Genomic DNA, 12,500 nt, shown 5'->3' with positions numbered 1-12,500 from the left:
GAGAAACAAAATGTGAGCGAGCCTATGCTACGCCTACTTCACAACAGATTCGACAACGGATCTACACGGTTTCGGTGCCTTTTACAGAAACAAACATGAAAGAGGAGATGTGTATCTATTCTCCATGCTCTATATCTGCACATTAGGGTATTGAAGTGCCACAGAACAAAATTACATACCAAAAAGAGAGGGAAGAATCATTTACAAGTTACCAGCATGGAGTTGACAACATGCATTATAATACGAATGCCAGTGAGCTCAACGGGAGAGATCGTTGACAAGGTCCGTTGATGGTTCAAAATCTGATACACCTGTTCAAAGATGGGTCGTACGTGCATTGCTATCATTGGATCTGTGGGATTAACGGCCGCAGCCACGTCTGTCATCCATCCAATTTTCCGGGATCTATCCTTGTTGATATCACAGGCTAATTGTTGCAGAAGTGACAGCAGTACTCCTTGACTCAAAGCAAGGGGATTTGCCAGAATGGCCCTAAGGTCAACCTGCCAAACAATACAATATATCTTCCTAGTTTAGTGGTTGAAGTGCTCAGAATCAGTAGTTACCCACTGCGGTTTACATTCATAGCAAGATGATCAAAATCAGTGATGCAAGACCACTAACTATGGGATAGCCAGAAAAAGGATCCATCATTCGTTAAGCTTGTAATGGCCTATACTGTCCTAAAACTGACCATACTTTCCAGAACAACCATTCGTAATCGAAAGAAGGCATTCAACATGGTAACGACGGTAACAAAGGAAGAAAAACAAATCTTTGAAGAGGATTCTAGAAGAAGGAATACACAAGAAATATTGAAAAAACAACCACAAGGTGACATCGCACGAACCTAAAAACATAAGCATGCAAAAACCAGTCACTCCATACATTACCTGAGAACATAACCAAGAGACAATATTCACATCACTTCTCTGTAAAGCAGTGGTGAAAGCTTCCTCATATTTCCTTTCAGATAACATTCTTGACAGTTCTTTGGTAGGATCCAAAGGAACCTCAACCTAGTGCATGCGTTGAGAATACATGAGACCAGGCCAGTAGGTGAAATACAAGGAAGAAAAGTAAGAAGAGTAAACCTTCTCATGGAGAGCACCCAATGGTCCATTGCTTAGTTGGGTAACCAAAGGATTCATTGAACTAGCATTTGCTCCAGCAGTTGCAAGGGCTATCAGTTTTCTTTGGCCTTCAGCCAATTCTCCACTCAAGGACTGTGCCATTGTTGATGCCGAATTTATTGCATCCTGTATTTGATGCTTAAATTAGTTCACGGGTGGAAAAAGCAGCAAACAAACAATAATTAATAAAAATAAGGTGATTGTAGAAGGTGCCAAATCATGCTAATCAAATATCATCGTCTTCAACCTTCAAATGTACCTAACAATTCAACTTGGGTTGAAGCAGATACATGAAAATCCAAGGAACTTCAAATAAATCCACCATCCAGATATGCAAAGAAAATCTAAAGTGTTGTGTGGACTTATCTAACATAAAATCCAAAATATGACTTCGTTTATGTCCAGCATGGACCTACAAAACAGGCTTTATCTATGAATTATAGCCAGAACCGATCCTTTATGCAGAGCAGATGGATAAAGTCCACCCATCCTTAGATAGCTAACTACCAATTAATTTTACACATCATAACCATAATAGACGGATAACCATTTCCCATACTGCTCCAAAGTTTTAAAAACATCATGTCATAACTTGATTAGCACATTACTCATAAGGCCGTAAGACGAAAGATAAGCTTCACCATAATAAAAAAGTGAAACACGGGATTATAACTGGGAGTAAATTATATTCTATCAAGAATGTCAGCTCAGCAATTGTACCCTCAAAGCAAGTGCCAATGAAGAATGTGAGGAGTCGAAGTGCTGCAGAGCTGCAGCTGAGTGTTCAACCAGTCCTTTCTGGAAGGTAGAATCTACTTGCTCAAACATGGCTTTGCACGACATTTCAAAGGCAGGAATTACAGATGCTTCAAAACTAGATTTTAGTGCATCCTGCATAAGAAGATTATTATTCTAACCAAAATTCTCAACAACCAAGAGCTGCAAAGAAATATTATCAATGAATTATAGAGAGATGATGGCTTATTAAAAATTAACAAAACCTGAAGAGCTTGCTTGCCGGAGGTTTGAAACTGTGCTTGGATTTGCCTAGCAACAGTTGCTTCAAGCTTTGAGTTGACAGCTTTCTCTAGTTGACTTACTGCCTTGTCGCCTACTCCTCTCTACATCACACAAGCCATGAATAAGGTCCCATGATGAGAACGAAAAAGAGAATAGTCTGTATGCAAATAAATTCAAACCTGGAAGGAATCAGTGATGGCAGAAGAAATTGTTTTCTCAATAGCTGGTGTTATTGTGCGAGCCACAGCAGGTCCAATGGTAGACATTTCCTTCTTCAGAGCTTTCTCTAAAAAGGCAGGCAAGTCCTTGTTTACAAAGTTTGCAACAAGACTAGTTATCTTTTGAGTATTATCACGTAATAATTTCTCATTTTTAGCACTCTCTTCCTGAATCCGGGCCAATAATGCATCAGCATTCGCTTTCAAGGCCTTTTCCATGCTCCGTCCAAGAGCTGCCTCCAGCCTTTTACCTTCTTTAGTAACTGGAACTGCAAGTGTCGTCTGCATCTGCTTTTGCATTTCTTTCTGAGTGCTCATTATCTATACAAAAGTATTTGAAATTATTAACCAATACAATTAGACAGGCCAAAGGGCCATCTAGAATACAATAACTCAAGCAACTAACTCAAATTGTGAAAAAATGGCCATAATGGAATTACTCACTCGGCATGGATCATGAAATTTCTAAAATTAAGTCCATATTATAATTAAATATTTTCCTTTCTAGAGATGGAAGAAAAATGGATATTGACAACTCTGTGCTAAAAGATCTACTAACCCTAACCTGATTCAACGTATCTTGAATGGCCAGTACAGCTTCAGGTGGAGGAAGGCTTGAACTACCGCAAGGTTCAGTGGAAGATTCATTAGAATTGAAAGCACTGGAAGATTGGGAAACCAAGCCTAAGGCTTGAGAATTTTTCCCCTTGTTCTTTTTCCCCTTTGTATTAGGAGTTGGAATTTGAAGAGTTGTTGATATAGATGATTCCGAAACCTTTTCCGACACATCTTTGGCAGATGTTCTATCACCCTCACCAGTTTGGGAGTCTTCTTCTGTGTTTATTGTATTAGCATCAACTTGTGGAGATTCCTCAATGATATAAGTTTCAGATGATAGTGTACTACACTCTCGAGCCACTTCCATACCAAGATCTGAAGCTTGTGAGCAGAAAATTTTTTCCTTGTTCTCTGGAGAAAGGTTTTGAGGCTCACCTCTACGACCATATTCACCATTCTGAGGGGACTTCATTTCTACCTCTTTAACCTCCAGCTCTGTATCTTCAACGTCATTGTTAACCACTACGTCCTGGATATTTGTCTCTCCCTCACTCTTACCTTCAGTGACATTCGTTGTTTCAGAGGAAGAAACAGCCATCAGTATCTCAGAGGGGGTAATAAGATGAGTTGGATGCTTAAACACAATCGGAGGATTTAGGACATTAGACAGATCTTCCCGTGCAATTTTCTCCTCGATGATTCTGGACTCATCATCCAGGGAAGACACTCCCGACAAATTTGTGTGAATGGCATCCATTTGTCGATTGACTGAAAAGTCATTACCACGTCGGTCACCAGCATGATCACTAACTGCAGTAATAGGCTCAAAGGAAACCACTGGACTTCTAAAACCAGACAGATTTCTAGACAGGCGTGGGCTCAAAGGAAGAGGAGGTGATGCAGTAGAGACAATGTCTGTGTTACTAGCTACAGGTGACAGTGTAGCAGGTTTAGATTCCGTATTTGCAATGGATGCGGCATCCTGAGAAGTGGTGCTTGCAGGATATCTTTCTGCAGAAGCACTTTCAGAGCCATTGACTAGCGCTGAACCCCTGGGTGTAGAACTAGTGAAGGGTGTGTCAGTTGGCTTGCTCCCAGACGGAAACAAGGCAGCCAGTCCTTCAACCCCAGCAGAATCTTGTGAAACATTAGAATCTGCCTTTTCTAACACCACATTGTCCAATGGTGGGGGTAAGCACTGAGATAAGTCTAAAGCATACTGCTGTATTGCTTGTGTTTGTACGCAATAGACCTGGACAATATGTGTTAGACGGTCTAATATCTCACTCGTTCCCGTAAAACTTAAAATCGGCATCGTGACAGTAAACTCTGCTATATAATCCATCCGTGTCGAGGCTGGATTAAGACCATAATCTAAGTGAATTGCATATATAGCATTCTTCTTAGCATTAGCAAGCAAAAGAAGGCCAGCTGGAGATAATGCTACAATTTGATTAAAGAAAGCCTCTTCAACTTGAGTTTCAGCTGAACTCTTCAGTTCCAGGGTCTGGGTGCATTTCCATGATTCGGCATCACTAGGAAGCAGCCAACCTTCCTCGCTTGCAGATGACCATATTTTCACTTCCCGATTTAGAGGCCCCTATCAAGAGTTTTAAACGAGAGAAAATGCTTAGCCAGCTAGAATTAGTGCAAGCACGGACAATCATTCAACCAAATTGAAAGAAGAAAAAAAAGGTTCTTGTATTACTTACAGCTGTTATGAGTATAATGTGATCTGGTCGATTAGGAGCAGTCAAGAAAGTAGCTGCATTAACTGGTTGGCCGTCATGTGGTCTCAAAACCAGCAAAGGTGATGCCTTGCGATCTTCCCAGATTTTGATCTATAATGTACATACACATTCAAAAAAGAAAGAAACCATAAAGCAGTTTTCTGAAAGTAAACATCCATGACCATTGTCTTCAGAAAATAGATAATATAATGTATTAATTTCCAAAACATGATAGCAAAATAAAAATCAGAAGATTTGAGACAAGAAAAGGGGGAAAAAGAACTGTGCAAATAAAACATTTACATGGAAAATACATGTTCTGAACACTATGCTACATGAAAACAGAACACTATGCTGCAAAACATCTACATGGGAAATTAATACTTAATTGGTAAACATAAAAGTAAAGGACAATATTTTCTTCAGTTCTTTGAGACAATACTAGTCAATTTTAGCCAGTATTTGCAAAATGAATAAATCACAAAGAGAACTTGTCAAATAAACAAGTTCAGAACTTCAACAGGATAACTACTAACCGTTCCATCCATAGAAGCAGAAACCAATCGAGAAGTCATCCACTGGCACATGGACAACTCAGTCACTTCTCCATCATGCTTACCAACAAGCTGGACGCCATCAATCAACTTATCCAGAGAAAATTTGATAGGAGCTTCGGCAGAAAAGCTTTCACCCTTTCCAACTTTGGTTGTGTCAATTCTCAGAACAGACTTCCCAAATCCAACAACCAAAACTTCCTATACAAATTCAGACAACATTCATATATGGAGGTTGAGCAACTGTACAATGATGATTAATAATAAACCATAAAGAAAACTAATTATGAATCAAGGCTAATATGGGTGTTTGCATTAAAATAATTATTGCCTGTTTGTGACAATGCCAGCAAACTCGTGGATGAACAATTTCCCCCTCTCCTCCTTCCATATGAAGGGAGATAACAACTTTCCCAGTGATTTGTGGCTTAGTTTCTTCATCAGGGCCCTCAGAAATCTTCCAAACATAAACTCGTCCACCTACGTCAACACTGAATAAAAGAAATATGCCATAACCCAGTTAAAACAGTGGGGCAGGGGGGGTGGGAGGATTTTAGTTTTATTATGGAAAACTGCCTTCCAAAAAGAGAGTAAAAGAGCCCCATAAAACAATAATCCAAGCAGATACAAAATTAAGTTTGGGATGCAGTGTATAATTACCTAGCCAAAAGATGAACATCTTCGGCAAAGAATGCCATGTCAGTGACCCTCTGCGTGAATAAGACATTATTGAGAATTTGGGAAGGAAGGATGAAGATAAGTGAGGAAGAGGATTTTACCAGTCACAATTTACCGTAACCCAGTTGAATGATAAGAATGCAACACAAGTGTGAAATAGAAGAATAATAACAATAATACGAAAAACACCATGGAATCGAGGACAGATATAAAAAGGGCTTAGGTAAAGTAGATTAATTGTCCATCTACTTAGAATTTAATATCCTACAAATTTCCATCCAACAAAATGTGTAAAAATAGCCAATGTGGCAAGCAAACTGACACAAACACTCACAGATATTAAAAAGTAAAAAAAAAAAGGAAACCAATATTTTACAGAAAAGCCAAATTGAGGAACCGAGGCCACCTAATATCTTCAACATTGGAATTTGATTCTAAGAGAATGTTAGAAGTTTTCATCATAGATAGGGTACATTATAGAATAGACTACATTAATATAAAGCTAAACGAAAATAATTGGTAATATAAACTAGTTCAACGTAAGGGTTGGAGTTAGGACTAGGAGAGGAACAATGATCAAGGGCTAGAGAGATAATTGCTTGAGTTAGTTCCAAGAAACTACAGGACGTGGAGAGTTCTAACCTGCTAATAAACAAAAACTTCAAATGGATACACTTACATTTAAGTGAACCAAAATTTTGGGTTTTTTTTTCCTCGGAGGAAGAGGGATTACGGATAGGTCCAAATGAAACAGTGGAGAGTCTATGATCTGTGGAATGGATTTGTTTTAGGCAAGTGAAGCTAGTGATGGGATACCATAAGCATAATAAGGGTACGCCCAAATTAGCAGATTACATAGAGAAAGTATCCTGCATACGAATAATAACCCCAAGGCACCGTATAGTCAAGCTTTGCACTAGCTGCTTCTGAAGTATTCAATGTTTGCTCCTTTCAAGTGGTCAAAAGAGGCTAGGGATAGAGAGCAACCTAGAATGTTGGACTAACCTTTCTGGTTATCACTTGACGGAACCATGACTTCAATTTCCATCATATAACACAAGTGTTTGAAGGTAAGAACAGCCAATCAAGTTCTTGAAGCTGTCAACTAACAAGCAAGGGAACCCCACTGGTGGGAAAAAGATTAGATAACGTCATGCCCAATTCTTTACCCTAGCATATCTCTTATACTTGCGTCAATTTCAATGGAAAAAAAATTCTATGCGGCGATGACAAAGTGATGGAGACACTTTTTTTTATCAACGCTTTGAAGTCCTAGAAGTTTAAAGAGTTAGTTTATGGCCAATTATTTTATCGTGGCAAGGTCTCTAGTTGAACTTTTTCAAGGATGTGCCCTATTATAAACCTATAACAGAAGATATACTCACATTTGTTAAGACAGGATTGGGACTGAAACAAACTTCTGCCGCTTCTCTTGGAGCTCTTGCTCAAACCATTTTGCATCTATTTATCCTCCTATACTAACTCTAATTGGAGCACCTTCTCGATAGCTCCAGTAGGTTGCCTCTTGGTAAATCTCCATACATCAAATGGGGTTACTTGTTTACGACGGAAATATTAAAAAGTAACAATTGTAATATTCCAAGTATTACAATGTAAAACAATGATCAACGAAAAACCAGCAAAATGATAGATCCCCAAGCAAGCAACGAAGCAATTCATTCAAATTAAAAGAACAAAGAAACAAAAGTTGTAAGCCAAACCTTTTCGTGGCCTCGAAACAAAGATCTTAGCGCGGTATTGATATTAAGAACTCGAATGTTCCCTTGTTTCAATCCATAGCATATATATGTCTTGTTGACCGCTATTTGACGCCCCAGCACAAGCTGAGGATCTGAACCATATTTGGTAATAGGCGTCACTTCGAGCTGTGGCTGGATCTCTCCTTGCAACCTAACATTCACATCATACACCACATGATCACCGATCAAATGCCGGCCTTTAGGAAGCTTACTACTCGGCATTCGAACCGGCCCGGTAGGAGAAATGCCAGGATTAACCCCCTGTATCATGGGAATGGTAGTCATGATGGGAATATTAGGAGGCGCTGAAGATTCAGGAATGCCCGAGGAAGGAGACGGCATCGAACCCAATGGAGCAGGGGGAAGAGGGAGTTGTTCGAGATTAGAACCAGGGGCTCTAATCATCGCCATTATCCGAGCACCAGAGCTCTGCGCCGGATTGTTCTGAGGGACGCCGACGTTGACCGGAGGCGGAGAAGGCTGAAGCGGCGGCGTGGGATAAGAAAGAGAGCGCTGATGGTGAAGATTAGAGAACTGGTCCTGAGAGTACGGAACTTGATTAGGAAGATGAGGAGAATGGTAGGGATGATGAAATGGGGCGTTCTGAAGTGGGTAAGAGAAAGGACCAGTGGGAGGAGGGTAAGAGGAAGAAGGAGGCGGAAATGGCGATGAATTCAAAAGGGTAGGGTTTTGGGAGGTCGGCGGAGGGTTTGAAATGGTGGGTTTAAAGAATTTCTGGACATCAAATGGTGGATTGGTTGGATTTGGATTTGGATTCCCAGTTGAAGCCATGAAGAAGAATCAGCTGAATTGCGCAAAACCCAGATCTGCAACTCTCCGATATCAGACGAATCCGGATGATTTTGGGATCAATTTTTGGAGTGTGAAGAATCTGGAGAACAGAAACGGCGCGCGATCTGAGAAAGAGAAACAAAAGAGAAATGAAGAAAGGGAAAGAGAGAGAGAAACGAGGGGTATCGAAATTGGTATCTTGAGAAACCCAGAAGACCAGAAGAAGTGAAGAGCCAAAGACCGGAGAGACCAGGATTATATACCCGATGAAGATGGGAAGAGAAAATGGAAAATAAATAAATAATACCTTTTTTCTTTTTCTTTTTTTCTTTTTTTTGCAAATTATTTGATTTTGGCCGTCAATACTTAATTATTTTATCCAAATAAATAAACCTATCAAATTTTTTTTTTCTTTTTCGAACACATATTTTAAAAAACAAATCTAAATTTTTTTATTCAAATAATTTTTATTAAATAATAAATTTAAAAATAGTCCTCTTTAATTTTTTTTTGGATTAAATTAGTTTATATTATTTGAATTAGTTATTAAATTTTTTATTTTTAATAAAAAAGGTTAATTCGTAATATTTAATTAAAATTTATCCTCTATTTTAATATAACTTTTAAAAAATTACTTTTTAAATAGTTAAAAATTGTTTCAAAGAGAGATGGAAGAATAAATAATTAAGAAATTAAATAAATATAGGTAGTTTTTGTAATTAACCATAATTTTGGTTGATCTTTTTTTTTTTTTTTTGTTCGAAATATATATTAATTGTTATTAAAATTTTCATTAAAAAAAATTACTCATTATCTAACTTAAAAATCTTTAATCCATTAATTCTTTCTATAATTGAAGGATTGTAAGTTGCTATATATACATAAAAAAATAGAGAGTCGATGATTCAAACCTACCCAACCACTAAATTATTAGAACAGATATGTGCGGTAGCTTGACTGCTTTACTCATTACTAAAAATGAGCCAGAGACGTATCGGTATATATTCTCACCCATGTGATTGCCATTACCAATGAACAAATCTATTTGGAAACAAAAGAGCACGGGAAATATCTATATAATTCATTTTACTAAGACTCGATAGATCATTAAAGGACTAAAAACTAAAATAAAAAAAACGTGTCAAGAAGGGTTAACTCAATAATCACTCTAAAAATGAAGAATTTTTGCTTATCAAACTAGCTATATGTTGAAGATTTAGTAGAGTTATACAGTCGATATCTAAAGAATTCTTATTTCACACGATAGTTTTCGACGATTATATGTATTGTGAATATTATAACAAAATCTCACAAATTTATTTTTATAATGAGTTCTCAATACTTTTATAACAATCAAAATACTTACAAATTTTCTTTAAAGCTCGATTATATATTTTTGAGTGCAAAAGAGACAATAAGCCCGTCTAGCTCAGTTGGTAGAGCGCAAGGCTCTTAACCTTGTGGTCGTGGGTTCGAGCCCCACGGTGGGCGATTAATCTTGTTTATGTTTTAGATTTTTTTGATTTTTAGGAATGTTGGTACAAAAATTGTTACAGTTTTCTTTTAATAAATTATTAGAATTAGTATATTTTACCTCATTATAATAACTTTATTATTGTCTTCGGATAAGAAATGATTCTTGCCACACCGTCTTCAATGCTTAAGTTAGACTAGAGCTATGACAATGTAACAAGAGTTTAGAGAATCACAGTGACGTTAAATTTTCTCATCTGGAGTTGAAATGTATTTATATGTGAAACGACTTTGAGGGTTTTTTCATTTTCTCTTCCGATTAGGATTGGATGAGAAGGGTTAAACTAGGTTCAATGGCTCTTCTGCGGATCGTAGGTGTGTGAATTGCACACTCAAAGTCAAAAGAATTCACCTTAGCCCCGCCTTGGTTTGCCGTGGTCGAGGTGGGCCCATAGGCTCTTCAACATGTGGCAGATTTTGGAATCGATCCAGCCTTGGTTTAACCAATATTGGTCCTAATTTGTTTGATCTTAACCTATATTGAAGCTAATTTTATAAAATATATATTGAAATTAAGTTGCAAATTGTAAGTAAGGTCTGAAAATAAAAAATATAAATGACTCGAACCAACCCAACTCAAAAAATTCTATAGTTAGGTTGAGTTCGGTCCATCGTTATAGTCGGTTGCTCAAAAGTTATGTAATTTTATTTATTTATTTATTTTTAATTTGGATAAAAAGTAAAAATCTAACATAGGGGTATTTTCGTCCAAGAGTAATTTCAAGAATTTACTAAAAAAAAAACATTTAACCATATTTACAACTCATTCACTTGTGATGTCCTCGGTCTTTGCAATCCATTGGGCTTCAATGGGCTTGAACAAAAAGCCTTACAAGGCCCATTTGTGAGGAGACCATAACAAATACAGGCCCATCTCAAAGCCCATTAGCAGTTTATTTCTTAACATCTCTCAACTTATTGAACGTAAAATTAAAAAATTAATATTCTATTTAATAGATTAGTTAATTTTGAAAGAGAGCTTGAAGTTCCGCTAACTCTGTGGATATATATGATAGACATTTTTTGAGGAAGGTCTTATCCGTGTTGATAACTTAATTTCATAGTCTATCCCGATGTGTTGGGACAAAACTTAGATAGATTGTCGAACATTATATCTATATGGGAACTAGCTCTCTCGAGGCTTCATCTTCAACCACGAGAATGATCATAAAAGTGTTCATCATGGGTGATAATCCATTTCAAGTGTAGAGCATGCACCATCTTCACCCCGTCTAGTTGCTTGATGTTAGTGTGGACGATAGCGGGATTGAACCCTGTAATCACTAAGCGTTTTTCTAGGGGTATAGAAATGACTTTGTATTCGAAAAGAACTTTTATCTCTACAACAAAGTTGGGTACTGGTAATGACTTTTCGTATATTAAATAAATAAAAGAAAATATATATTTGAAGTATGAATCCGATGAGATTTAAAAATAAGTAATATATATATATATTCGGGTAATATCGTCCTAATTTTATTTTTTAAATAAAACAATAACATTTTTTAAATATATAACCTAGCCATATATTCATACCGACCTAATGTATATTAGGTGGCGTCTTCATAACAAAGAGATTAAAGATTTGATTTTTCAGCTTCTATTATCGATCAAAAGATTATAAGTTTGGATAAATTATCGACCAAAGGATCATAGGTGTAATAGCCTAAGCCATAAATATTGTTCTCGTTAGGTTTTTTTTTTCAAGCTTCCTTTTAAGGTTTTAAAATGCATCCACTATGGAGATGGTCTAGCCTTATTCCAACAAGTGTCTCGCCATTTTAAAACCCTGAGAGTAAGTCCAACAGGTAAAGCTCAAAGAGAACAATATCTGTGCGTGGTGGGCTTGAGCTGTTACAAATGGTATCAGAGCCGGACATTGAGCGATGTGTCAGCTGTCACAATCTGCAATACGATTGTGCCCCGAGTACGTCGAGGACGATGACTAAGTTAAGTGGGGGAAAATGTCACAACCATACTATGAAGAGAGTAGGTTGTGACCCTCACGTCATGACAAGCAAAGCGACGTCCCTCAAGAGACGCCCATCCGGCCACATGCGGGCCAATATAGAAGAGCGCCATGATGCGATCGAGGAGGACGATGCATCATCCAACACATCACCACACGAGGTGGGCATTGAAGACAAGTTGAGACATAAGCAAGACAGAGACATCAAAATAGACATGAAGGGCAAAGATAGGTCTGTTGAAGGGCCGGGTAGGGCCCCGAGCCTTAACCTCAAAAGTCGGAGTTTCAAAAAGAATTTGGGCATGTAGTTCGAGAGTTAAGTTCGTCCATATGAAATATGAATGCTCGTCAAATTTGGTGTCAATCAGACATCGGACGGACAATGCATGACACTGTATGACTGTTCACCAAAATCATGTCGGAAAATTGAAAATGACTCAAAATATACTATAGGGGTACCATGGTGTTATCTCTCCACCACCCTTGAGTCCTGTGGCCTAAGTGAGCTACCCTGTGGCACATACGTGTGTCATAATGTGGGCAAGTGTGCCGAGC

The 12,500-nt window shown here is 37.8% G+C and overlaps 1 protein-coding gene and 1 non-coding gene across 2 annotated transcripts; one reads left to right on the top strand and one right to left on the bottom strand.

Moving 5' to 3' along the window:
- Position 1: 1 nt before the first annotated feature.
- LOC111438721 (enhancer of mRNA-decapping protein 4) lies at positions 2 to 8,699 on the bottom strand. The gene is made up of 12 exons (XM_023076571.1): positions 7,613 to 8,699; positions 5,874 to 5,923; positions 5,545 to 5,704; positions 5,196 to 5,414; positions 4,642 to 4,770; positions 2,937 to 4,529; positions 2,333 to 2,692; positions 2,135 to 2,254; positions 1,854 to 2,024; positions 1,095 to 1,259; positions 894 to 1,019; positions 2 to 503 (listed from the first exon to the last, which is right to left on the bottom strand). The coding sequence occupies exons 1-12, from the start codon at positions 8,441 to 8,443 to the stop codon at positions 198 to 200; spliced, it is 4,230 nt and encodes a 1,409-aa protein (XP_022932339.1). The 5' UTR covers positions 8,444 to 8,699; the 3' UTR covers positions 2 to 197.
- A 1,162-nt stretch (positions 8,700 to 9,861) lies between these two features.
- On the top strand, positions 9,862 to 9,934 carry TRNAK-CUU. Its single transcript has one exon. It is a non-coding gene; the product is annotated as a tRNA-Lys (tRNA).
- Positions 9,935 to 12,500: the final 2,566 nt, after the last annotated feature.

The sequence above is a fragment of the Cucurbita moschata genome, unplaced genomic scaffold, assembly GCF_002738365.1.
Source record: "Cucurbita moschata cultivar Rifu unplaced genomic scaffold, Cmos_1.0 Cmo_Scf00082, whole genome shotgun sequence".
Taxonomy (NCBI): Eukaryota; Viridiplantae; Streptophyta; class Magnoliopsida; order Cucurbitales; family Cucurbitaceae; genus Cucurbita; species Cucurbita moschata.
The sequence above is the reverse complement of the archived record's forward strand: the minus strand, read 5'-3'. Positions and strand labels throughout refer to the sequence as shown.

Excerpts from the sequence above, each read along its gene's own strand:
- LOC111438721 (XM_023076571.1), bottom strand. The coding sequence starts at position 8,443 with ATGGCTTCAACTGGGAATCCAAATCCAAATCCAACCAATCCACCATTT. Across the intron at positions 5,415-5,544 it reads GCTGGCATTGTCACAAACAG|GAAGTTTTGGTTGTTGGATT; the intron begins GCAATAATTATT and ends GAATTTGTATAG. Across the intron at positions 2,255-2,332 it reads CCATCACTGATTCCTTCCAG|AGAGGAGTAGGCGACAAGGC; the intron begins GTTTGAATTTAT and ends TGTGTGATGTAG.